Source organism: Pleurodeles waltl, chromosome 6, assembly GCF_031143425.1.
Source record: "Pleurodeles waltl isolate 20211129_DDA chromosome 6, aPleWal1.hap1.20221129, whole genome shotgun sequence".
NCBI lineage: Eukaryota > Metazoa > Chordata > Amphibia > Caudata > Salamandridae > Pleurodeles > Pleurodeles waltl.
The window spans coordinates 172,428,979-172,455,589 of NC_090445.1; the positions used below are offsets into that span (position 1 = coordinate 172,428,979).

Genomic DNA, 26,611 nt, shown 5'->3' on the forward strand with positions numbered 1-26,611 from the left:
CACTTCTGTCCTTTGGGTGGTGGGTTCAGGGGCTGATCTGGAACGTTTGACTTCACATCATATGCTGAAACTACATCACTGCAATACAAGGATTGGCATTGTGCCTCTAGCAAATGAGAGAAACCCTGTGCAATAATGTCTGTAATATGAAATGCTAATTGTGTCTGCATGATAACTGTGTTTTCATAGTGCTAAGTGTCTAGGTGCTAGAATACTGTTTGGGGTCATAACTCTGGCCCAGAGGGTTGTAGAGATGTCTGGTTTCCACTGTTTATCCCAGTTTTATGTGTAGTATATTTCTCTTATGCGTGTTAAAGTACTTTTCTTTTAAAAAAGTAAAGCACTGACTGGACTTTGAACCTTTTAGCTGGCAGTTCAGTGTGCACTGTATTCTGAATGTCTAAACCCATCTCACCTCCTTGAGCAAGTCCTGGACTGCTCTGTCTTGCTACCCTGAGAGAGTCAAGTGCTAGAAAGGAGTACTTGGTTTTCCAGTTTTGGGTCCACTAGTGCCAAGGCTCCAGGGAACCAGCAGGGAACACTCCAGTTGATGCAACTTGAGCATAGTAACCAGAGTGCACTGGTGCCCAGAAGCCAGGTCTAATACAATTATCAGACAAGACAGGTCTCTAATTGTATTTTGTTTTGTGAAGCAATTTGTAAGAATGGAATAGTGATCTACATTGTTTGTGATCAAGCCAAGTAGAATGTTTGCCAGAGGAGACCACATAACCGCAAATTAAGGAAGGAAGAAATTGCATTTTTACTACATTTTGTATTGAGAGCCTCAGTAACAGTTCCAACCTAGAAAAGCTACAGCAGAAGTTTATCAACATTCTGGTGGCAGTCCTCCTAGTCTCTTACATCTGAACACGGGCCATCTTAAAACTCTGAACGCTAGCTGAAACTTGAGTTCCTGGGGAGCATTTTCAATAGACTCATTGTACTCAAGAACTATCTGGTCGAACGTAAAACAGCTACAGAGTTATCAAATTGTAAAAATAATTACAAACACCAAAAAAATGGTTATGATATATTGCAGGCGTGTTCCCTGCAAGAAAATGTTAGTATCTGTGCAAACTAAACAGTAATCAGTAGAGGCAAATTGTGACTTAAGTGTTCTCTGAAGACTTTGCACATAAGAATAATACAAAGAGATGCCTAGCACGAATTCACGTGGCATTAGCTTGATTTTCTTGAACACACCCAGGACAGCAGGTGTAACCACTTGTAGAAAGAATAAAATAAACAAATTGATTTGTGTTTTTGGTATGTTAAAACAACCTTCACCATAGCTATTATATGCAGTATTTAGGTCTGGACTGCAGAAAGCTTTAGGTGTGTCACCAGATGTGTGTGTAGATAGGCATAAAGGGCTGTGAGTCAATACTTCACCCACTGGTCAGTTCAAAGAACTGCCATTCAAACACTGATTCCACTCAACAGCATGGCCTCTTACAGTAAATTAAGGTATTTTGCTAGATCACTTGTGCGCCACCTAAAAAAGTGCACGGGTGCCAGTGGTTTGCATAATCCACTCTTTAAATACCCATTTCATTTACCTTTTTTTTTCCAACGATACTTATTTGTCTAACAATATTTTCACTTAACAGCATTTCAAAGCCAACAATTACTTTTTTTGCATTAAGAATCATATTACACCTGATGTGCATTACAACTAAAATGGATTTCTGAATCTGTTCTAAGTCCATTTGCCAACTGTGAACCATCATACTGTCCTATTAAAATTATGCAATATTTGTTTTAATTTCCAATTGTTCATGAAAGCATAAAACTGCAACATTTAAGCTGTGGTGTGTTCCTTCTCTGTGACATATGCTTAAAATAAAAAAGAGGCAATGCAAACAAAATTAGACACCACACCAGCTTGTCAGGGCCTGATCTATTGGCATAACAAATGTTTTTATGGCTCAAACCTAGCTGTTGAATACCAGCTAGTCATTTTCCTTCTTGAAAGTGAAACTCTATATCATTCATGTGGTGCTTACCACTTGTGTTAAGGTCTCGAAGGATCAGGGTTTCATAAGAGGCACTCACCTGTTCGAAAGGCCACACAGAATCTACTTTGGGCTTAATTGTGCCTTGCTTGTAAAGTTCCACCAGCTTTGTGACAACTCCACTGATGAGCTCCACCTCTTCATCTAGGTAGCCAAGATTGAAACCAGAGACAGATTTGTTAGAGTGCAGGAGCTGCATAGCGTTGATACTGAACTGGTTCCACCAAGTTTTAGCCAAGGCCATCAGGTTCTTCTTCTGCCCAGTCAGTAGGTTTGCTGAGCCTAAAAGGAATGGGTTAAGACTGTAAATATGGTGAGCTAAACAGACATGACGGTGAGTTTGCATCAACTGGAGTGGCTTGCCTTATTGAACATGGTATATGTGCAATATCAGACACATTGGTATTCAGTGAACCAAAAGTGGAGAAAGATTCCTATTTGGAGAAATGGTCAGCCCACTGTTTGTACATCAGGATTAGTGGGATACACTGAACCTATAAAGTAATTTCTGCAGCAACTGTACCTCCTCTCCCACCCGCATTCCCAACCCCAATACCAAAACGATAGGAATGGTAAAGCTATATCCTTCACAATCTATGCTACTAGTCATGTAATGAGTTAACCACCCTACAGCAAAAACATCATATTGTGGATTCACTGTCAGGAAATGCAAACATGAAGAAGCCATCTTTTAATGAATTTATCTTTACCATGAGTACTGTTATGATGTCCAGTTGTACGAACAATACACAATTAAGAACTATCAAGAGTCCGTAAGACATCAAAATTAGACCAGAATTGGGCTTATAAAGGGAAGGGTGTGTTAATGCGAGCGAGGGAGATTAGAGATGAGGGGGGTATTCTTCAAGTACCAATAACGATAATGAGCATAATCATCAAGATACTTTATGGAATTGTTCGCAAACCTATTTCAAGTCCACATATCCTTAGAAGATAACAAGGTATATGTATTATGAACATCACTATTTTTTCCATTTGGGGTTTATCCATAATCTTGTATAGCATAAATCAGAATAATTGTAACTGACATTAATATATTGTATATTATACATGTAAGGCTTGATTGCTTGTTTTGAGGATGTCTGGAATACTATTGTGTTCCATTCATGTTTTAGTTTCTATATGGTTTAAGAAGTGGATCCATACACTGGAGTACATAATTACATTTTTGCTAATTGCAGCCTTGCCAGGCACCAGGCATCAGGGGCTAGACTAACATTTTAGTGTGGTGGTTTCCATCACCGCACTAAAATGCGAAGTCACACATTTATAGAGCCCTGGTCATCTCTGGGCAGAGTCGGAGACACAAGCAGGACGAGAGTGCCGCCCAAGAACTTCACTATGAGCAAGCTATGTGCATCGCACGCTACTCTGGCAAAGTGTGCGACTGCAGCACTAGTACTGCACACTGTGCAGAAAAGTACGTTTTCATTCCATCTCAGGAGACCAGAGTGGGTCGTGCCGGTCTGGTGTCTCAGACAGATGCACTGGCTGCAGCATTATCACAGTTGCTGCCAAGATTTGACCAGGCTGGGCGCTGCACCACGTGACTGCAACAAAGTTTGTGTCCATTTGCTGACATTGTTGCTCAAGTGTGGGCTGGGTCATGGCGCAGCGAGCAGCCGCTATGTTTTTCAGTTTGTCGCTCCTCGCTGTGCCACAGTAGTTGGTGGCTCAGCACGCGGAACACGACACCAGCATTCATGATCACTGGCTGGTGAGAGATCGGTCGCAAAGTCTCATCACAGAGGCAGGCTCTATCATGTGATGATTATACAAGTGGATCTGACTGCCTCTGGTGGTTCGTGCTCAGGACTTTGGACGCAGCTGCGCCTCACTCAGGTCTGTATGAATAGTCATGCCTTTGTTTTTAATACAAGTATATTGATTATGAGGTGCTAAGCGCCCCGCACGAGGTGCATTTCCGTGCATTGTCGCTCTACAGATTGCACAAAACACATTCACGTCTGTTTCAGTCCACTGTCAGTGAAGTTACACCCACAGTGCCATCTATTGAACATGCCAAATCTCAATTTCCCATTACAGCGTCCCGGAATGTAAACAAACATCTACCAGTAGATAGATCTTATTGGAAATACTTTTTTTTTTTACCTCTTTTTATTGTTTTTGTACCACAGTGGGTAGTACAAAAAACAGACTGCACAAATACTACATAGGTATTTAGCAATTTTATAGAGTTTATCTTTAAGGGTATGATCATCTTAGAAAAAGGTTGCAGGTTAGTGACCTTCCATTTTTTAGAACTTCTTTGCTCAAAATGGTGTCATTTTCGATATTTATCTCTTCCCATGAACTTAGTTGCATGGTTTTACTAATGAAAGCGTCATTCATTTCGCAATTGAATGTCACTCCTAAGAACTAAAACCATGGGACTGTCACTCATAAGGTATGAGGAAATTTGGCAGCGAAGGTTAATTGTTTATGTAATCTTTTCTTGTGTTGCGTTCTGTACTCCATTCACAGCAAGTAGGTACAGTTGGCTGGCGCCAGTGTCTCATTATGCAAAGTTTAGTGGCAGCTAGTGATGTGGTTATCCACCTATGCGTATGGGAGGTTAGGTTTTACATTGATGACAGCATGCATTATTGCAAGAGAAGGGGAAAAGTCAAAGGAGCTTTGTCTCCTTAATTAGATCCATACCTCAGACCAGTATCTCTTGATGTTAGGGCACATTAAGGCAATTTAGAGTAAATCACATCCCGCGAACATGCACCTCCAACAATTGTCATGCGGGAGCAAATTTGCCTTTTTGAGCTTCCATGAAGACCAGTACCAATTGTTAACGTTGAAGTGCAGAAATTTTAGCTTCGACCTTTAACATTTGACTCAGCAGAGAGTTCGCTGCCACCCTTGACGTTACAATGTTGAGTATGTGACCATAACGAAATCATAATGTGTGAATTATTGTTAATCTAATGTAAAGTGGTGCACTCGAAATGAGAACAAAGTGCATTCACTGTAGTGTTAGAGAAGATTATGCACTGCGTGCCCTGATATTAATTGAAAAGTAATCATTAAGCATAATATATTAACCATCTTCACTCATTTTAATGCAATTGCATAGAAAACAAGTTTATGTAATATGTGAAGTTATGCTAAAGGTTGATGTTGAAAATATAGTCCCCCCCCTCCTCCATCATAACTGAATACACATATAAATTTCGTTTTATTGAATTGGAACACAAAGTTTAAAATGAGAGTGTAACCGAAATGTATGCAGAATTAAATGTGCATAATATAATGTGAATTTAAATGTGAAACTGCTTAATGTTAACTTTACCAGGCCCGAATTTCTTTAACGTGAGAAACTGTTTTCCATTTCTGCTAATGTGCCGTTTCATTGCAGATATTTTTCCATGAGCTGCTGGTATAGAAAAAGATGTACTATTATTTTACTCAGAGTAGGAGAAAACAATCTTGGAGAAAGTCTATGGAGAGAGAGAAAGATGCGATTGTCCTTTATTCATACAAGTTGCAAATGTTGTATAGGTGACCAAGGACAGCAACCTTCCCAGAACTGTCGCAAGCATTAAACCTGCTGTAACAAGTTATACCATGAGATGGGAAAAGAATGAAGCACGTGATGGCATGATCCAGAGGACGTTATCTGTTCAAGATGTGCAGTATTAACTAGAACTTTTACTAAGTGATACTGAGGCAGATTCCCTTGGGCTTTCAGAGGAACATACCTCTTACTTTACCCCCATGCTTGTCGAGTGTGGCTTAGGCTTACACTTGACCCCCTAAGAAGACTCTTGACCGAGCTTCTGAAATGCTGACACCTTGACATTTGCTCCCCTTTCTAAGTCACCTTTTTGTTTTTCCAATTTTTTTTGTCTTACTTTTACTCTTCACTTATTTCCCCCCGTATGTTCTTTAGTTAGAGACCCATTTTGATAGTTCAGATTCGAGAGAACTTGCTCAAATGGATCCTTGGTTAACTTAGCTAGATTCTTTTGACTTGCAAAAATGTGTAAGAGAAAGGACCAGCGATTATTTTCAGAACACCAATTTTTACTGTTAACATTCTGTATTGCAGTTACAGAGTGTTTGGTTTGTCTCATGCTAACTCGACTTAATTTTGTTAGGAGATTCAGTTACCCATGGTAATATTGTAGCTTTACTGTATTTTCATGAGATTTATTGACATTAACCTGAGTGTTAACTTGTAATAAAACCCTTTAACTGTATATCTGATTGGGTTTTCATTGCATGGTCACATGGGCTACATCACGTAAATATGTTGACTGATTATTGCCCGATTTCCTAATTACCCCTATTTATGGATCCAAAGGTTAATCCGCCTCAAATTAGAGCACACAAAATGCTCCATCACATGCCATCATGGTCTAGAAGTATTTTATTTCACTTTTTGGGGTGTGTTATCATTCTAATAACATTTGCTAGTGGAGGTAGGCATGTCGGACTCTGCATTATCCCAATACTAGCCCCCTGTAATGTTCCAGTATCTGCAGGTATGTCAGAATCTGAGATTCCACCAAAACTATAGGCGTTGATCCCAGCACAGCTCTCATGCAATGATATAGCTGATGGCTCCTCCATCCTCACTTCATTTGTGTTAATTTTCTTCTAGATGTTGAAGGACTAAGTTCTCCCTTGTCTATTAATTGATTGATTGATTTAACCTCTGTAGACCTTGTGCATGCCATGTGACCCACAGAATGGGCTAATTTCCTATTCAGATGGCCATATTGTCCCATACTTGCCCCATGGTGTAGTAATTGATGTACTCCAATCCTTTTATGTGCTTCTTTCCTTACATGCATGCATAGTATCTTGCATTACTGAGTCATCTAGTGTTCTTGAGGTCTTATCAATTGGAATTGTGCCTGCATTCGTTTTCGTTTGTAGTTGCTCTAACTATACCCAGAGCAAGGATGCTGTATGTGGTAGTAATTGCAGTGCCACCTGGAAAAGGTGAAATAATAGAGCGATGTTAGGTAGTTTAAAGGACCCCTAATGCATTATCTGCCCTAAATTTGGAGATTGAGCGTGGTTTGCGACTGCTCCATATGTGGGAACTCATGTTAGATTGGATTATATTTAAAATATATTTTGGCATCTTAAGTGGAAGCATGCCTAGGACATAGTTTTACCTGGGGGCCGTCGTAATTTTAACTGTTTCAACTTTATCTCACGTGGACATGTCCAGTTTGCTCCATCTAGTGAAATCTATTTTCACTTTTTCAATTAAGGAGATTACATTGTCCTCCATTATTTGAGACAAACCTCCATTGATCTTACTGCTCAAGTTCTTAAGGGCTTTTGGAATCCACTTCATTTGGAAAACCTGTATGCTAAAGGGAGTTGGTGAGCTGGACAAGGGTCGCGCCATGCTCTTGGACCAATTCATCCTGTATCCAGAGAACTGTGCAAATTCCTGTATCAAGGTTATTACTGCTTGGGAGCTCTGATGATGTGTGAGAAAGAGAAACAGGTCATCTGTGTAAAGAAGGGATTTTGTTTTTCCCCATAACTGTTTTTATACCCTTCACATCTTCAGATATTCTGATGGCCTGAATGAGTTGTTCTAGGGCAAACAGAAAAAGGTGAGAAGGTGGACACCCTTGCCTGATACCTCTACCAATGTTAGAGAGCAGAGAGAAACTTCTGCACAATACCTCCACCATATAGTAGTTGTATCATGTTGATGAAATCATCCCCTATGCCCACGAGTCATAACATGGAATAAATAGTCCCATTCTACCTGATCAGATGTCTTCTCTTCATCCAGAGAAATCGCTAATATTTCTTTGCGACTTCTTGGACTGCCGGAGAAGGTGGAAAAGGAGGAGTAGGTTACTGCGACAAGATCCTTCAGAGACAATCCTATTTGGGTTTATATTTTTTTTTGGGGGGGGGAACCCCCTTCTCAGGCAAATTGCCATGATTTTGAGGTTGCTACTTAGAAGCGAGATTAGTCTATCGCAGGAACATTCCAGCAGGTCCTTTCCCCTCCTTTGGTACCAAAATTGTAGATTTATTTGATATTGGGCCCAGTTCTTTAGAAGTGGTTGCCTCTTGGAGGGCTTTGGTGATAAAGGGTGTCAATTATGGCTATCCTATTTTTATAGGTTTCTCCTCAGAATCAATCTTCCCTGTGAGATTTAAAGGTCAGGAGCGGTTTATAACCTCCTCCACTTCTTCCTCTGTATTCTGCAGATAATACAGCCCATCCTTCAGTGAGGAGTGGGAGATGTAAAGGATTCAGGAGAATCTTAATGCAGTCCGAGTATTGTACTTCTGAAGTGTAAAGACTTTTATAATATTCTGCAAAGTGGTTAACTAGCTCTGTTCAGTGTATGTAGTCCCCTCTGGCTCCTTTATTGCAGGGACTGCCAACTGTGGCAGCTTAATGCCAGTACAGAGTCAAACCTCCCAGGTCATGCTTTCTCCATTCCAATTTTACTAAAGACTTAAGGTGGATCCTTGACTCTTCTAGTTCTTTTCTAGCCTGTGGTGAAGGGTGACTAACAGGTCTCACAGAATTTTTACTTGTTTTTCCATGTCTTATGTCCAACTAGAATTTATTTCTTCAGGATAGCAGCGTCTCATCAAGATTAGGCTTCAGGTTGCTTTACTTGCCTTCCATAACATTCTGGTAGATGAAACTGACCTTTTATCCTCCAAGAACAAGTAGATGTATTAATAACATTTTTGTTCCTGGGGGTTTTAGAAGTTAAAGCCTTCATTTGCCGTCTTGGAGGTGGGGATGTTACTAGATTTAGGTAAAGTGTCATCTGTATCAGACAGCAGTCTGCCAGAACAGCTTCCAAAATACTGCATGATCCAGCATCTCCCAATATTTGGGCATGTATTAGAAAATAGCCAGTACAAGTCTGAGTTCCATGGGTGCACAAGAAAACAATATTTGCTTGGGGATGTAGCTTTTGCCAGATGACGGTTAGTGCGTGATCTCTCATTAGGTCTTGTAAATGCCCCCTATTCACTCACCCCACTGCATCTGAGCCAGAAGAGTTATCTACAATGGGATTACCATTAAATTCCAGCCCCCCATCCTCCCATAATTACTGGTGTTCTGCCAAATGAATTAAGTATACAAGATAAGTCTGACAGAAAAAGACTTCAGTAGCAGGGTGCATATATTGAGCCAATTTAGAACATTTTATTTATGCCTTTTTTTTCTTTAGAATATCCATCTTCTGTGTAAATCTGTCAATGTTTTGATTACCTTATCTGGTAATTATTTGTTGATCACAATTGATACACTAAACTTTTTGGAGGGGGGTTACTCCCTGTTGTCCACAATTGAGCAACCACTGCTAATGACTTTGCCCAACCAGTCGAGTTTTAATTTTTGGATCTCCTAATGTGAGATGTGTTTCCTGAAGATGTAAATCTACATTTTTGGTATCTAGATATCTTAAGATTTTTTTTCTGTTTTATGTAGTGTGACATGCCATTTATGTTTTGAGAGATAATCATAATAGCCACAGTCATTCTTAATAGGATTATGCCTTGTCCATAAAGAATGTTATGGTGTGACTGGATATTATTTGTGTCTGTTTGCTCCCCGGTGGGTGAAGGGGTAATGAAACTAGGGAAGGGTGGAAAGAGAAAAAGAAAAAGTTTGTTGTCTTACCTTTGTGACCTAAGCTAACTCTTATGCCCCAATGTAGGCATCACTGAGCCCCGATTAAGTATGAGGGATAAGTACTATGAGAAGTGGGTTATTGTTTGTATCTATATATTAACTAGCTTCACTATAAGAGCTTCTTTGTCTTTCTAATGCAGTGTTTCCATCTATGGGTTATCTCAATTATGTCTAAAATTGGCACTCTGAACTATATACTACAAGCAAATGGGAAACAGGATATATGAGAAAAGAGAATCTTAAACTATTCAATTATAAAAACTCCTAAGATCGTATATATGTAAGAGAGGCTTTGATACAATATTTTCATAGACTATGGCAGTTAACTTAAAAGCTCTATTAGCCAACTAGAGGGACTACCACAAAACAATCCACCCTGAGGATCATCAGGACGCACTTCAAGAGAAACCTAGATCCACATGCCTAGAAATTCAACAGGGAATGGAATCCTATAGATCAGTGGTTCCCAACCTGTGGTCTGGGGCTACTGAGGGTCACCTGTGGTCTGGGACTACTGAGGGTCTGCGAAGCCTCGTCAGGAGGTCCGCGACTGCTCAAAAAATTAAACAATATTAACAGATTTGGTGTCCAGCTTTCAGTAATGACTTAGTGGGGGGTCCCTGGACTCCAATAACGAGTCAGTGGTGGGCCCCTGGGCTCCAGTAATCATAACTTGGGTCCACAGAAGTCAAAAGGTGCATTGCATGCTTGTTTGTTACAGTGCCTTTTATAGAGCTACAAAAACAACCACAACATAAGCCATTTTAATGTTTAGACAAGTCCTATTTCGGTATTCATTGCTAAAGCCCGAGATAAAACACACTGTACACTTGCCTGAATCCTTCATACTTATTTGTCTAGGGAAACTCCAATTCCTGCTGCACTTAGTCTGTTTTCAGTTTCTATTCTCCCCGCATCCCAATATGGCATCAATAGCAGCTGTAGCTTCTCGCATGCTTAAAGCAGGTTCTTGGGTTTCATTTTAATTTGCTTTAACATTTCTAATTTCCAACCACTAACCTCTTGAGTACTTTCCTTTTGCTGACCCCTATCCTTTCCTCTCAGGTGACAGCCCTAACCTAGCCACACACTCTGGATGCATATATGCCATATCCATGAGGGCATTTAGATGCCTTTGAAAGACACCTGCGGCAAGCAGCAACCTAATCTTGGTGTACAGCTTGAATTCTGCCACTTGAAGGTCAACACTCATTTCCTTCTGTATTTATCCATCCATTTTTACTCTGGGGACATTTCTTGGCAGCATCAGTTTTTACTTCTGTGCACACTTACTTAGAGCAAATATTTAAGAATGGGCAGCATCTTTTGATTATACAAGGCTCTTCCTTGTCACCTTACAAGTTATGTCTTCCTAGTGCCTACAGATTAGGATTATTTACTGTAGAATGTCTTTGACAAAGTGGTAGGACTCATTTCACCCATGCTAGTATTATGTGGTCCATATTGAGGAGTGACTGGGTTCTAATGCATTTACAAGCTTGCATGTTACTATTGAAGCATTGGATTCATTACATAAACAACACATAAGGTGTATAGATCCACTGTAGATCCACTAATCACCACTATCGCCTTTTAAAAGGAAGGGTGATTTATTTTATTTCATTTTAATCCTACCCAGCATCATTCCTATTAAAGAATAATTCTTGGATAGATGCTGAGGTAGTTTTAACCTTGTTTTGTTACTATTCGGTACTCTACTGACCGGAAGACACTTTATTCTGATCTCCCTCCCCCATAAGGAGCTAGTTCTCCTTGGGGGCTACGGTTGAGAACACCAAGTTAGTACCATCTTAACCAGCGGGTTGGACTAGCTCATGATGAAGCATGCCACTATGAAGTGGGTGAGGCTTTTCCATCCATTAAAGTGGAGACCCCCTAGGTAACGGCATACATACTGAGTATTAAGCTGACACGAGAAGGAATATAAGAGTGGATAAAGAAAATTCCCACCTCATTTTTTGTGGTGTTGTCCAATTGTTCCAGCAACCACTGGTCCAAGCTCTGCAACAAGTCACTGCACATTGACTACACTACAACATTAATTTAAGAGCAGCAACTGTCTCACCCTACCTGCATTCAGTACTGAAGAGGCCATCTGTTTACAATCAGTAACATCATTCAAGCACCTGGTTCAAATATGAAAGCAGTATGTACACTTCAACATTACTAACCAATGAAGGGCTAAGGTACTGCACAAATCCTTTTCTTCCTCAGTACCACAGGGCATTCTCAACTCTCAAACACTAACACAACAAATGCAAATATTCCCGTTCCCCCATTCACAGCAAAGCTACTCTCCGCACAGCCTAATGTAGGGTAACAGTCACTCCGTGCAACATGCCCCACAATTTCAACCTTTGTTCAGTTTAATTTCAGCCTCAGAAAACAGATTGCCTCTTCACAAATCTTTCCCTCTCAATATTCTGGAAAATGGCAATAAAGAACAACGAGCACATTGCCTAATTTCAGAAAAATAAAATAAAGCAGAGACCCACTGATGGCCTCTACCAAGTCGACAAATATCCATCACGTCTGATCAGACAGTCATCTCCAGCGCATTTCATTGTGATATTTTAAAAGTGTACCCTTAATGCCAATAACTTCTGCAGCCATTTTCTGCTCATTGCTATCCTGTGCCTGACGTGTAAAGCTTTATTTGCATGTTGGGCAATTTTAGTAGGCAACTTCTGATTAGCTAGCTCATTGCTGAAATTTTACATTCTTGTACCTATTTGAAGGTCGTCTACAAACCATGACTACACTTACACCACACCATTGCAGCTCCTTGATCTCATCACATGATCTTCTTTGGAGCACAGTTTTCAAACACTGTGAATGTATGTCGTGCAGCTCATGATCATTTAGGGTGGCAGGGATTTCATAGTCACCATAATTCACAGACTGATTTTATTTTCCTAATTAAAGATTGCAGTCTTCTGCCAAAGGCTATAATTGTTTTTCAAATCCCCCAACCCCAGTTATAAAGAGTGAGAGGGCCTTTGACTACCATTATCAGGGGAGAGGCAAAAGGGCTTTAATGCAATTAGAACATTACACCAACTAAGGTTAGAATGTTCTGAAATAAACATTCAGAAAAAAAAAAAACAGCACTGGAAGGTTGGAGCAGGCATTCTATGCCAGCCACTGCCGGCCTGAGCAACTTCATTGTCTTCAGTGGAGCGCACAAGATTGCAATGTTCTAATCAACATTTAAAGACTTCCATTTGGTGTGTGGCCCAGATTTTCTTTAACAGCATTAACCAGACACCAAAAGAGAGGATCGAAAAGGCAGAAGGGTAGTAGCCATAGAGTAACTATGCAACTACATGTTTTCAAATTTTAACTTACCACACATTCCACTATCTCTGAGTAGAACTTAAGTGGCAGTCACTAAAATACAGGTAATTTGTTACCTGCATGGAAAAAAAGTATGTATTCCTTGAATAAAGGCAACTAATCACGAATGCCTCATAACATTTTTCTAGTAGACTTCAAACTACACCGGAGCAACCCAAAAGAGTCTCTCAGCTGAGCCCCTTCCTGAGAACAGTGGCCCGACAACTGTCCACTGTCCACATATGTTATAGTGTTTATGCTAGACCATGTTGTCAAAGTAACGGGTTCCAAAGACAGAACCCGAGATGTGTGTGAACAGGTTAAACATCACCTCATTTCCTTCTCCCACACCTCAGCAATTGTAGCAATTAACGGTTTAGGGCCAGGCGACATGAAACATCCTAATTCTCAACCGTTGCATTCAATAGAATTTCTAAGTTAGACCCGTCAACGTAAATTAAATGTGACTGCATGAAACCTTACTCTAATGAGAGCAATCAGAATGTAAAGGACAAACTAGTAACACTGCAGCTAAAAAGACAAAAGAAAAATTGGCTCAAAGGTATTATAAAGATCTGAATGAACAGCCTCGGCGCTGTTGTACAAGCATTGCAGGAAGATTTGTTAACTGTAAAATTAATGCAACAAAATAGAAACAAAAATAAAAGAATCTCTTAAGTACGAACCAAAAACCGCCACCAAAAAAAGGACACTGAAACAAACCGCCTCCCACTTGTGATATCTAAAATTCAAAAACCGTGCAAAATTATCTTAATTCTTGTCAAAAATATGCGGACAACAGAGTTCGCTAGCCACCCGAACTACAAATAAAAAAACTGAACACTTCAAACCATAAAAATATTAGGATCTTTAATACATGCAGAGAATTACTGAATGTGAACACATCAAGTCTACATAAAACCCTTCTCACTTCACCGAGCTGAGCCTACCCCTATATGAACTGTCCATCATTATCCCACACTGCCAGTCTCATCAACTACACTTCATTCATTGCAAGGCTCCTGAGAGTCATAGAACAGGAAAAGGCACTTCGCACAAAGTGTTTTTTTGCTGTTGTTGTTTAAACCCACATTGACAACTGGCTCCCAAACAGTGGTCTGGGGACCCTTGAAGGGGTCTACAGAGTCTCTTTAGTGGGGGTCTACGACGACTTAGAAAATTAAATAACAGATTAATAAAGTGTATGTAAATAAAGTGCATATAAATAAAGTGCACATACAGTGGTTAAACGTACAATTGAACACTTTAAAACCTGCTGTACATGTCAAGGAATTTGTAATTGGAGGCTAAAAAAATAAATTTGTATTCAGTGATTCGTGGGAGCAGTGCAGGTGCATCAAACAATACAGTATGGGCGATGTGTGGCTTCAATTGAATCCAGAAAAGCTCCAACCTTCCTATTAAAATGAAATGTTTTATTTTTTATTTATATTTGCTTGCAAATTAAATAAAATGTGTTATTTGTGTACGTGTTTGATGAATGTTTATTTCTGTATTTTTTGTGTATTGTGTAGCCCTACCAATCAATGTTTATGTCGGGTCTCCGGCTTCTAGTAATGACTCAATTGGGGTACAGGGGGGGAGAAAACTACTGGCCTGGAGAGTCAAGTAGCATTACAACTTAAGTACTTTAAGACCTCCCTGTAGCATGGAAACAAACACCCTTCTAGTTGCTGATGAATTACTATACAGGAGAAAAGTAGATGGTGTCTACTCATCGCCCTAGAACTATCAGCACTGATCAATATGGTAAAATAGTAAGCCACTACCCTTTACTCAACATGCTCAAAGGAAAGGAAATACATAGTAGTGGCACAGTAGTGCTTTGGCTTGCTTTCTACTTTGAAAACAGTTACAAGCAAGTGAAACAGAGCACGCAAGATAAAGATTGTGATCTATACTTTAAGCTAACTGATTTACTTTTGTCATCTGAACAGCTATGCAGATGACAAAGAAGTATACTCAAGTCTCCTTCCCAGAAAGCAGACATACTCTTTAGAGGGCAGACACTAAAAATTAATTCAATTGTGGAGAACTTTTCAACACCTTAAACTCTACGTTAGACCCTGGTTGGGGACCAAAAGGCACAAACTGTAAAAGTTGGTGTAGACTGCCACTGGTTTCCTAATGTCTGTTCTACTATGGCTCTGTAGAGTGGGCCAAGTAAAACTCTTACCATGTGCGTTCACCAAGGAGGGTATCTTGGCACTGAATAACAGATGTTTATTATTGTCACCCAACTCATAGGTACTCATTTTAATCAACCTCAGATGGATGAACGGCTGAGTGGACCCGGCAGGATTTGAACCTCTGACCATGTGGTCGAACACAGGACCCTATAGTGGATGCGTTAGTCCACTAAGCCACCAGACCCCGGACCTTTTATGAAGCTCTCCAGACATAGCCTTTGTGTAAAGTAATGCTTTTTACAGCAGATAGCACTTCAGCTGTCTCCAAGATGTATTGCCGCAATATGAGCGCAATGAAGTGTGAGATTTCTGCAGCTGGCTGTCCTATGTATTCCTAAGCAGTAAACAGAGAGAAAGAGGGCAGATCCGACATAAAAACTGCCTCACATTGAACAACAGAAACTGCACATGGACCCCTTTACCCCTCCATCAACTAAATAACTGATTATTTTTTCCTTATAACTGCTGTTTCTTTAAAGTGCTTTGATTCCCCTCTCCCCCTCCCCACCCTGAGACTAGTAAGCATTACACAAAAGTGCAAATAAAGTCGGTTGAGAATGAGTATCGAACAGAAGTCTATATGAAACATTACTAGCTGAAGAGCACAGTGGAAACAATCATTTTACTACCAAGAGTGTCAGTTTTCCTTTGCAAAAAAAGATTTTGCAAACTTCATGTTTTTCTGAAACTCAAATTAACAAATTGGAAATAAAATCTTGGGAAACAACCTTTAAAATCTAATTTTCAGCAGAAAACACTTGCTTGAAAATTCTGCTAGTAAAGGCTCACATTATTTTTTGAAGGAGGCAAGCTTTTTATTTGCATTTTTGAGGTTCGAAAACGTTTAGGTTTGTTGAAATTTAACTTCAGTCTGCAACTCACTGCCAAGCAGCCCCATAACGCCCCCTGCCTCCCTTGCCAAAAAAATAACGTCTGACTCAACTGCTTCTCAGCCACTAAGAAACTAAGTTTGCACGTACGGTGAAAAAATCATAAGCTAACATTTTTAACCTGCACAAACTTCTCTAGATACTGAGGTTTGATCATGGGGCACGACCGGAAGGAAGAATGTCATGGTTTCCAAAAAACATTTAATTGTTCAGATGTACACAACCCTTGAAGTACAATCTGATCATCTATGAACACTGCTGACAACAATTCCAAGCATGTCTACTTTGGTGCAAAGAAAGAAATATGCTTTTCGCAGTTGGGGCTAGATGACATTTTCAGAGCACCTCACCCACGCATGAAGCTAACAGAGAATGCTTCATACAACTACTGCATTTAAATAAATCACAACCACTCTTCAGATCTACATGTGGGGAGACTGGTAAGTGAATTTACAATTACATTGCGTACTTAATTGACAGAACTGGTTCATAAGGCATTGCAGCAACAAATGTTGGCATTATGAAAACTGATCACAACGACAGTCACTAGGCTATCTCAATGTCTAATAAACTGACATGAAAGAATGGATCATCTGATACATCCCTCTGAAAGAACCTGGCTTCCATTAACTGGAACACAAGAGATACATTGTGCAGTGGAAGTGTGATTCATGGACTTCGTGCAAGCAAGCTCAAACGTCAGCTGTGCCCTTCAAAGCCAAACAGGAACTCAAACATCTCAGCACAGTAGCATGGTCAAAACGTATGCCTTTAACAGAGTTTTAATGTTGATGGGCCATCCACAATTCAAAGTCTTAAGACTTGAATCTACACATCCGTATATTTTAGACCTAATTTTTCCTTCCATGTGCCCCCCACCCCCATCACACACATAATTTCTTGTAGAATGGGAAAGAAAAAGCTGGTGTACCGGCAGATGGTTGAATAATTTTTTCACTAATATTTCACATGGCACCTCCAGGTTCCAGATGTGCCCGATCACTTAGAGTCCCTCAGGGATTCATCTTGTTCCCCACTATCTTTAAACTCTACTTGAAGCCCACTGGGGCTCTACTCAGCCAAAAGCTTCAAAATTCACCAATAAGCTGAATGGACAATGCTAATTGAAAATAATTTGTATTAACCTGACAAAGACATGACCTTCAAGAAAAACTTTGTAAAGATAAGATAGTTCAGCACCACTTTTCTCTACTAAAGAAAATAAATCCAACCCTCTAGAAATAGTCTTCAAAATTGCTGTTCAAACTGCCGTAGTTGCACCAGGATGATGGCAATGCCTACCTCCCTGTTTCTCAGACACTCCACTGCTTTCGCCCCCGGCATCACCCAAGTCATCCTGCATGCCACAGCATGCTTAGGGGCTTGAAGAAATATAACTACACCCCCCCCCCCCAACCATGATGGAACTCCACTGACTACAAAAACGTTGCACCATCTGTAAATCCAGCTGACTCATCAACAAGGCTAACAACCCGCATCCCATTTATTTGGATGACAAGCGCACCATCTCTGGTAGTTGTTGGCTGACACGCAGACAGAATGCCATCAGACTGGAGACAAAGTGCAAGAGGAAAACAAAAAGCACAGGGAAACTGGCATACATCAAATCACCCATGGGATTTTGAAAAAAAGCCTAGGATCCATCAGGACTACCGCAATCCTGCTGCCCTCTAGATAGCACTACATCATGATGCAATAACAGCCCACATCTGCTCTCAGACCCAGCTACCACCCCAAAACATTCACTTAAATGTATCCATGCCCCTGTACACAGCCCTACTGCCTTTTCAGCTTAGGTCCTTAGAGCATGTTTTTAGCAGGGCATAAGGACCTACTTCCCAATGAAGGAAAATAAAATGGTCAACACCAGTTTGATAACCCCATGTTGCTGACGCTCAGATTACAGTTTACAAAACAAATAAACCCTTTCTCAATCTAAGGAAATCCTTTCCCTTATTGTGAGGAATTTGAACCAAACCTCCCTCACCCCCTCGTGACTGAGTATGTGGGATAAGCAAATGCACAGAACCTGCTAAGTAGGAAAGCAGCAGGCCGAATGTAGAGGCGGAAAGTTGTGCAGGTTTATGGGTAGGGAAATACATTTTGGGGTAGAGTTTGCAGATATAGTCTGGTATCTGTACAGTAGAGACCATATGGTACAGGCAGTAGTAGGTATACTAGAGTAGACGTGTAGGTTCTAGAAACATGCAGGAAAAAGTAATAGCGTACAGGTAGAGAAAGTAAGTTGTAGATGGGATAGATGTATGCACTTTTTGAATAGTATGAGCAAACCTATCCGAAAAAGGAAGCAGAAGACTGGTTTTCCATAGTTAAAATGCTTACCTCTGATTGTGACTATGTATTGAAGACCTAGTCAGAGGTTCTGAATGGTGTGCTGTACAAGGCCCAGTTACATGTTGCAGAAGATGTTGATCCTTGCATCAAGATGACTGCCATTCCATACCTTCCCATCTTGGACGTCTACTGGTCCCCGCTTCGCAAACTTAAGCCCGGATACCTACCTTAGAACAAAACTAACCAAAACGATTTTTTGTACATGTTGCTTTTTTTGCCCCGTGATCTCTTAGCCTCAGGCAATTTGGGTTTCCCTATGTCTTTCCAAATATGCTCTCTGACAGTCTCCCCTCATCACTTTCTGCGGTGCTTGGAGTGGTCTGAAATGAAAGAATTTCCCCACAAAAATCACTTCCCTTAACTGGGCCCGCTTCTGCCTCTTGCCAATAAAGGTACGCAATGCACTGGATGGTAATAAGATTTTGAATGTTCAAATCTTAGAATTGAATAAGATCCAAGCATCAATATGGTCTATTTCTTGTAATGTCTTAGGACTCTGAAAGAGTTATGTGGAAGAGCTCAGACAAAGTGTAGCCAGGGTTTGATGTTGCTGATCTAACCGAGACAAGTGTAGGATCTTAGTCTTCTATGGCTGTGCTTTGATTGAAGGCTAAAATGTCCAGGTGCAGAGCGAACCTGCCCTAGAAAGAGCTATGCCTGGCAGAAATGCCTGTGGGGCAGATGACTCAGGTGGGAAAGCCTACCCCCAGAACCATGAGGTATTGCAGTTTAGCTGGATTAATCTGAACAGCTACAGGTCACTGAAATTATGTTACCCTTCAGCTTCTTTTAGGCTGCAATTATATTGGATTACAAATCTTTAGTGTGAGTCATCGAACCCCACCCAGAGACTGGCACATGGTTTTTCTTTTTCAGCTTAGGTCCTTGGATCATGTTTTTAGCAGAGCATAAGGACCCACTTCCCAATGAAGAAAAATAAAATGGTCAACGCCAGTTTGATAACCCTATGTTGCTGAAGCTCAGATTACAGTTTACAAAATAAACCCCTTTTCAATCTAAGGAAGTTCATTCCCTTATTGTGAGGAATTTCAACCACACCCTGCCCCCCCCCCGTGACTAGGTATACTATGCCTGCACAAATGCATATCCTTGTGACCATCTGTGCCCTCCTCCCTTTCTGCTGTACTAGCATTGCTCTGAACTTTTCCCCCACAAGCTGCTTCCAATTTGAAAATCTGGTTACTGCTAAGCGATCCCTCTTACACCACCAACCTGCCAGCTACAGGAAAACCCAGATTTTAACATTTTATAGAGGTGTCAACTGATGCCTTTCTCAAAGTAACTAGGTGAATATGTGTTGGCCTGGATAAAATGTAGCTACCAGTCCCCTCAGGCTTCTGAGGGGGATTGTAAGTAGTCATCTTTTACTAAAGTGGCGGATAATTGTCAGGTGTACTTTGTCACACAGCCTAGAACTTTGATGGGGTGAGCATCAAAATAAGTGTGAACCATCCATAAATGATCCAGTTGTGAGACTACTGGGACGAAACATCAGAGCAAGGAATTAACCCAGAGATTAATCTTCATGGACATTATCACACCTCAACATAAAAAAAAAAATGAAAGCCCTGAGGAAGCGATCTGCGACTAGCCTACTACGTAGTTAATTGCTTTCTAACTTTGTACAGAGCTTCCAAAATAATCTACTGCATGTCTCTAAGCCACTTTATATGCAGCTAACTGGTTATAGGAGCAAAAAAAAAAAAAAAAAAAACTCATTACCTCTCGCACCGTGCAAACAATTAATTAGCTCCCATTTCCAGTGAGATGACATTTGGTAAGTATAAATTACAAGCCACCGTACCTATCACAAGTGGTCAATGAAAAACCAGAAGCAGAAACTGCTTAATTCTAGAAAAAAAAGCTAAAACTACAAAATCCAGAACACCTAAAGGCGGCATTCTTTTGCAATTCCTGCAATCAGTAAGAATTTAGCTTCTCACTAATGGAACCTCTTCCTTACTACAGCCTGGATTTTTTTTTTTTTTTTTAAAGGCTATGAACTTATATGCGAAGCACACACTGCTGTCCTGGGTGCATGCACTACATAAATACTTTGTTTAGTTCATTTATTTCCCTTAAATTAACAGGGGAGCAGATAATTAGAGGGATATAGCTCCAGGCAGGATCTTTTGCTGAACATATAGCAAGAGTCACTCTGCTCTTACACACCAGTTGAGATAAATGAGCTCGATAGTTTAGCAAAAAAGCTATTCTCTTCCTCCAGATTGATAGCAGATTAACATTTGTATTAATGCTATAAATTAATAATAATATGCTGAATCGTACCTAAAACTATGGACTGTGTTAAACTAGTTCCTTTATTACAGCTGCATACATTAGATAAATATAACTTGACTCCGTGGATCAATAAATGAAATAAACGTCTACTAATTTAAGAAAGGTCTATAGAAAATAAAGTGGCACTGAAGAATTGGGGAAACCATCTTTACAAGCTACCATGACAGTGGCATAACAAAAACCACAGCACCAAACAAAGCACATGCAAGACACTTGTAAATTGTCTGCCTTACCACAACGTCTTATACAGGTCAGGCACTGTTCCACCCTCCACATATGTGCAGGGATAAAATTAAACGAAGTGTGATTTTACATACCCCAGAGGCTGATTTTAAATGGAATAGATCTAAAAATGTAGCAGAGTTCTCTGGAGAAAGGTATTGAGCGAAAAAAAAAAAAAAAAAAAAAAAAAGTCCTGCCCACCTAAAACATAATTTTATAAGAATTTCACAGCTGACAAGTGGTAAGTTGATTAGCTAAAAGAAAGTTAAGACTGGTAGAGGGCGCCGCATGACATACAGCCACTTGGAAGCTCGGGCATTTTCTACTAAAGTTTAGCATTCAGTTATTCTTAATTATGGAAGTAAGAGGAATCACGTTACAAATATGCATATTTACCATATATTACGAGTTTGCCCATTGGCTTCAATAGGTTAAATGCTTTGCATGTGTCCGAGCCTCCTAAAGGATCCAAGACGATGTCCACGCCTGGCAAAAATAAAAAAAGGAAAAAGCAACATTAGCATTGGAATTCGACCCATCCACCTGGTGCAGTGTCACTCACTCTCAGCCAGATTGGCACTTGCCTTCCAGCCACACACATAGCCACCCTTTACATGGGGTGACAGCACTGACAGGCAACAAACCAATTTCATTGCGTGTTAAAAAGGCCAAAGGTTGGGGGAGGGGCGGGAGGGAGTGTAGGGCTGAGTAGACCTTTATCGGAAATGGTCTTTAGCTTTGATCTCCTACTACACCTCTTCAAGGCCTTCTTATATGCAGCCGCCCAGCTGCCTAATCAGATCAAACAACCATTGGCAAAGCCAATAGGTACTGCCTATACAAGATTTATTGGCTATGGCAAAGTGTTTTGCCATTTTGCACACAAGTGTGGCTGCTGTTAGTGGCGTGGAGTGTCAGAGTGGAGTGGGGGAGCAAAGTCTCGTAGAGTGGATTTGTTTGAATGTCGTGGAATAGGAGGAGTAGAGTGTTGTTTGAGAGGGGAGTATAGCTCAGTGGCAGAGAGTGTGGTGCAATGTGTGGAATAGGGTGGAATGGGTTCAAGTAGAATGTAGTGGTTTGGATTGGGGTAGAGTGGGTTAATAGAGTGGGGTGGACTGAAGTAGGGTGAGGTGGATTGGGGTGGATTGGAGTGGGGTGAATTAGATTTAATAGGGTTGATGGTTTGGAATGAGAGCTGGGGCTAGGGGGCCTGGATTGGAGTGGGGAGGTGTGGATTAGAATGGACTGGGGTGGGCTGGAGTGGGGTGCAGTTGATTGCACTGTGGTGAGGTGGACTGGAGTGTGGTTGATTAGACTGGATTAGGGTGGGTGGTTCAGAGAGGGACCTGGGGCTAGGGGGACTGGATTGGAGTGGGGTGGTGTGGATTAGAATGGACTGGGGTGGGGTGGAATGGCGTGGGGTTGAAATGACTGGATTGGGGTGGAGTGCATTGGGGTGGGCTAAATAGACGAGTGGGGTGGACTGGATGGATGGGAGAGGGGTGGACTGAACTGGGATGGGAGGATTGGGATAGAGTAGGTGGAGTGGAGAAGTGTGGTGGATTGGAGAGTATGAGTGGGGTGGGGTGGACTGGACTGGAGTGTGGAGGGATAGACTGTATTGGATTGGGGTGGACTGGATTGGGGTGGGGTTAATACGAGTGCAGCGGATTGAGTGGGTGGACTGGATTGGGGTAGTGTGAGTGAGGTAGGCTGGATGGATTTGAGTGTGGTGGAGGACTGAGCTGGGATGGGTGGACTGTATTGGCGTGGGGTGGACTGTATTGAAGTGGGGTGGATTAGCGCCTGGTTGGGTGGATTTGATTGAGTGATGGTTTGGATTGGAGTGGACTGGATTGGATTGAAGGGGGGGGACTGGATTGAAGTGGTGTAGATTAAGGGGGTTTGGAGTGGAGTAGATTGGACTGGAGTACGGTGGACTAAAGTGGAGTGGGATTGATTAAAGTGGAGTGGAGTGAGGTGGGTTGGAATGGGGCATATTGTTTTGGATTCGAGTGGGTTGTTTGGGATTGCAGTTGGGCAGGTGGGGAGTAGAGCAGGTTGTTTTGGATTATGTGCGGCAGATTATTTGGATTGACTGTAGATGAAAGTGGGGCGGATTGGAGTGGGGCAGATTCTTTTGGACTGGAGTGGGGCAGATTGTTTAAGATTAGAGTGGGGCAAATTGGAGTGGGGCAGATTAGACTGTAGTGGACTGGGAAGATTGGAATAGATGAGTTGGAATGGATTGATTGGGTTGAATGGTTTGAAGTGGGATGGATTAGTGTGGGGCAAGAGGGTGGATTGGGGTATACTGCACGATTATGTGTTTAAGCATCATTTCAGAAATTACACAAACAATGTCGCTTTGCAATATTTCAAACAAGTTAATCTTCATCTTTTGAGAAGAGCACCAGCAAGCAAAAACAAAAGAAAACATAATTGGAAAGTGAGAAAAGACTACTTGACAAAATAATAGAAAGTTAGTTTTAAAAAATAAAAAAAACTTTGCAATTTTGATTGTCCGGCTGGGCACGTTTTTGCCAGTCACACGCCTTCTGTTTGCAGGGCACTAGAAGTAAAAAGAACAAAATAGTACCTTGATCACGTTGGGAGCAGTGGATGGGCATTAATTAAGTTGAATCAATAAGTGCTTGGTCACCAACAAATAGGGAGCGACGTGCGAGCTCCAAGCTCTTTACTGTACACAAAGTCTCACAAGCGAGACACATACACTAGCGCATTCACTTGCAGGCTCTACCCTATAAACAGGGGAAGGATCCCTGGTTTCTCTATAGTAGCATCTAGGCAGATGGCACAAATTACCTCAAGACCATACCCACATTGATTTCCTATTGCAATTTCTAATATGGATCAGTAAACAACTAAATATCCAAAAGCTTGTATTAACTCACAACTCTGAGAAGGAAGCTATTTATTCAAGAAACAAACATGATTTCAGATGTTTACCTTTCGGGGAGATTTTCCGGACCTCTTCTATGTAATCTGTTGTCCTGTAGTCTATTGGGTGAGTGACGCCACTCTCTTTAAGAAATTCATGCTTAGCGGTTGAGGCAGTGCCGAAAATTGTCACATTGTCAACAGTTTTACAGAGCTGAACAGCTGCGGTCCCCACACCTCCTGGATAAAACAAAGCAATTGTCTTATTAGTAATCAGCTTGCAAGTTTCCTATAGGATTTGTATCCTGGATTCCAGATATCCTATTCCTTTCCAAATCTAGAAGAAGATCTCAATAGCAACAAAATGCAATCAATCGCCAACATGCTGAGAACACAAAGGAAAACAGTCATTTCTTAAGTCAGTAAATGACCTGTCTGAGTTGTCTCCTACCAATGGCGCAGATACTCGTGCACTGGTTAGGAATTACCAAAGCTTCATTTAACTGAATATCTCACAACACCAAACAGTTTAAAAACAAAATGGATTGAGAAAGAAATCATAAATGTTATCTGTCTGAGAAATCAGACACGGTAGCAAACAGTGAACTAACACTCTTGCGTTTTTCCAAATGACTGAGATAACGGCCTCTAAATCCAGTGGGGACTGCCCTCCCAAAGGCAAGGCAGCCAGATTCCATGCACAGGAATTAAAGTTTAAAAATGCATCACTATCAGACAATTGATATGCTAGAATATCAACATAAAAGGAAGCAATCAGCATGAAATGGGTTTGTACACTATGATGAGAAATACCTGAGCAAACACCATAAGTGTGAGAAATTGGGTTGTTGGTTGACTGGGGGGCAGAGGGGTCTGTGAATCCTAGTCAAGCAACAGCCACAATCCCTTGCAGAGTGAACCACAAAAAGCCACTGATTTAAAATGTGATTACCGCTGGTAGCTTGGCACAAAAAGCAGTCAGGCTAAACTTAGAGGCAATGTGTTAAGTATTTATGCAGTACACAAACTGCAACATGGTGACAACACAATAAACATCCCAAACCAATTTAGAAAAATTGGTAAAATTGTTATTAATTATTTGACACAAAAAACATGAACATCCTATTATAACCAGAGGTCTGAATTTTTAAAGTTCAAAATAGCAAGTCCTCAGTTTTATGAAGTGGCCACCTGGGCACATTTAGCACCACAACTAAATGTCCTGAGTGGATGAAGACCTCTTGGTGGCACATGACTCACTCAGGCTGGGTCCAAGTGCAGATTTGAGATGGTGGGAGCCTGTTATGTCCCTGTGGCGCAGAAAAGGAGACCAGCTAAACTAGGAGTCACTTCTGAAGTCCTGGGTGCAGGTGGTGAAGTAGTGCTCTACAGCAGGGCTGGCCTCTGAAAGTACCAAGCAGGCTCCAGGCAGCAAAGCAGTCCTTCCAGCAGCAGTCTGGCAGAGTGCACAGCAGGTAGTCCTCAGAGTTCTTCCACAGGTCCAGTAGTGAACTGAAAAGCAGGTCGGAGAATACTCTTTATACCCTGGTGCCCTGCTCCTAGTAGTTGAGAAGTTCCCAGAAAGGTTCTCTGAATTTCCTACCTTGTCTGTTTGCAAGTGACGATGTGCTTAGTTCCACATCCCACCCCCCACCAAACACACACAATCAAGTTTAAGGGCCCATTCAGGCTCTGCTAACCCCCCTATTGTTCAACTTTCTGGGGGTGAATTCACAAAGTCCAACTGTCAGTTACACCTAGTCATGTGACTTAAGGAAGATTACAGGCACAGAGGGCTATGGGCAGGAAAATGCTAACTTTTTTAAAGTAGCATTTTCAAGCTTGTAGTGAGGAATCTGATTTTATGATTAGAGGGTTTATCATTACAAGTACATAGATACCAAACATGATATACCTGTCACCTCTGGTTTAGGAATTACAATGTATTGATTTTAATAAGGAATCCCCAATGTTACCCTATGGATGGGGTAGGCCTCTCAGTAGTGAGAAAACAAATTTGGGAGTTTCTCACTACTAGGACATGTAAAACTAAAAACTACATGTCCTACCTTTTAATTACACAGCACCTTGCCCTATGGGCTATCTAGGACCTAACTTAGGGATGACGTGTAATAAAGGGGAAGCTTAAGGCTTGGCAAGAGGTTTAAAATGCTAAGTCAACATAGCAGTGGGACACTGCCTTCAGGCTGCAATGGCAGGCCTACGACAAGTCTTAAGGTGCTACTTAAGTGGGTGGCACAATAAGTGCTGCAGGCCTACTGGTGACATTTAATTTATAGGCCCCGTGCATGGGTTATAACACGCTACAAGGGACTTGCATGCAAATTAAATAAGCCAACCATTTATATGCCAATCAAGCCATATTTTACGGAGAGAGCACAAGCAGTTTAGCACTGGTAAGATGCAGAGTCCTAAAACCAATAGAGCACAAATCCAAACAAGATGGAGGCAAGGAGGCAAAAAGTTCGGGAGAAGACCACCCTAATGCTGGCAGGTCTAACAACAAGCATACCCATATTTAGTAATATCTCAAAGTGCTGAACGCTACTTAAAAAAATGTGTGGCTAATAAGACCAACATGGTTACTTGACACTCAGTACACTGGCGCAGAGAAAG

General features: G+C 41.1%; 1 protein-coding gene across 1 annotated transcript in view; it reads right to left on the minus strand.

The window, feature by feature from the left end:
- VAT1 (vesicle amine transport 1) overlaps positions 1 to 26,611 on the minus strand; it is a 219,159-nt gene that overhangs the window by 57,772 nt on the left and 134,776 nt on the right. The window contains exons 3-5 of the mRNA XM_069237759.1: positions 24,044 to 24,214; positions 21,470 to 21,559; positions 2,059 to 2,300 (exon numbers count right to left, since the gene is read on the minus strand). Coding sequence (XP_069093860.1) covers positions 2,059 to 2,300; positions 21,470 to 21,559; positions 24,044 to 24,214 — 503 coding nt within the window. The remainder of the gene's footprint in view (positions 1 to 2,058; positions 2,301 to 21,469; positions 21,560 to 24,043; positions 24,215 to 26,611) is intronic.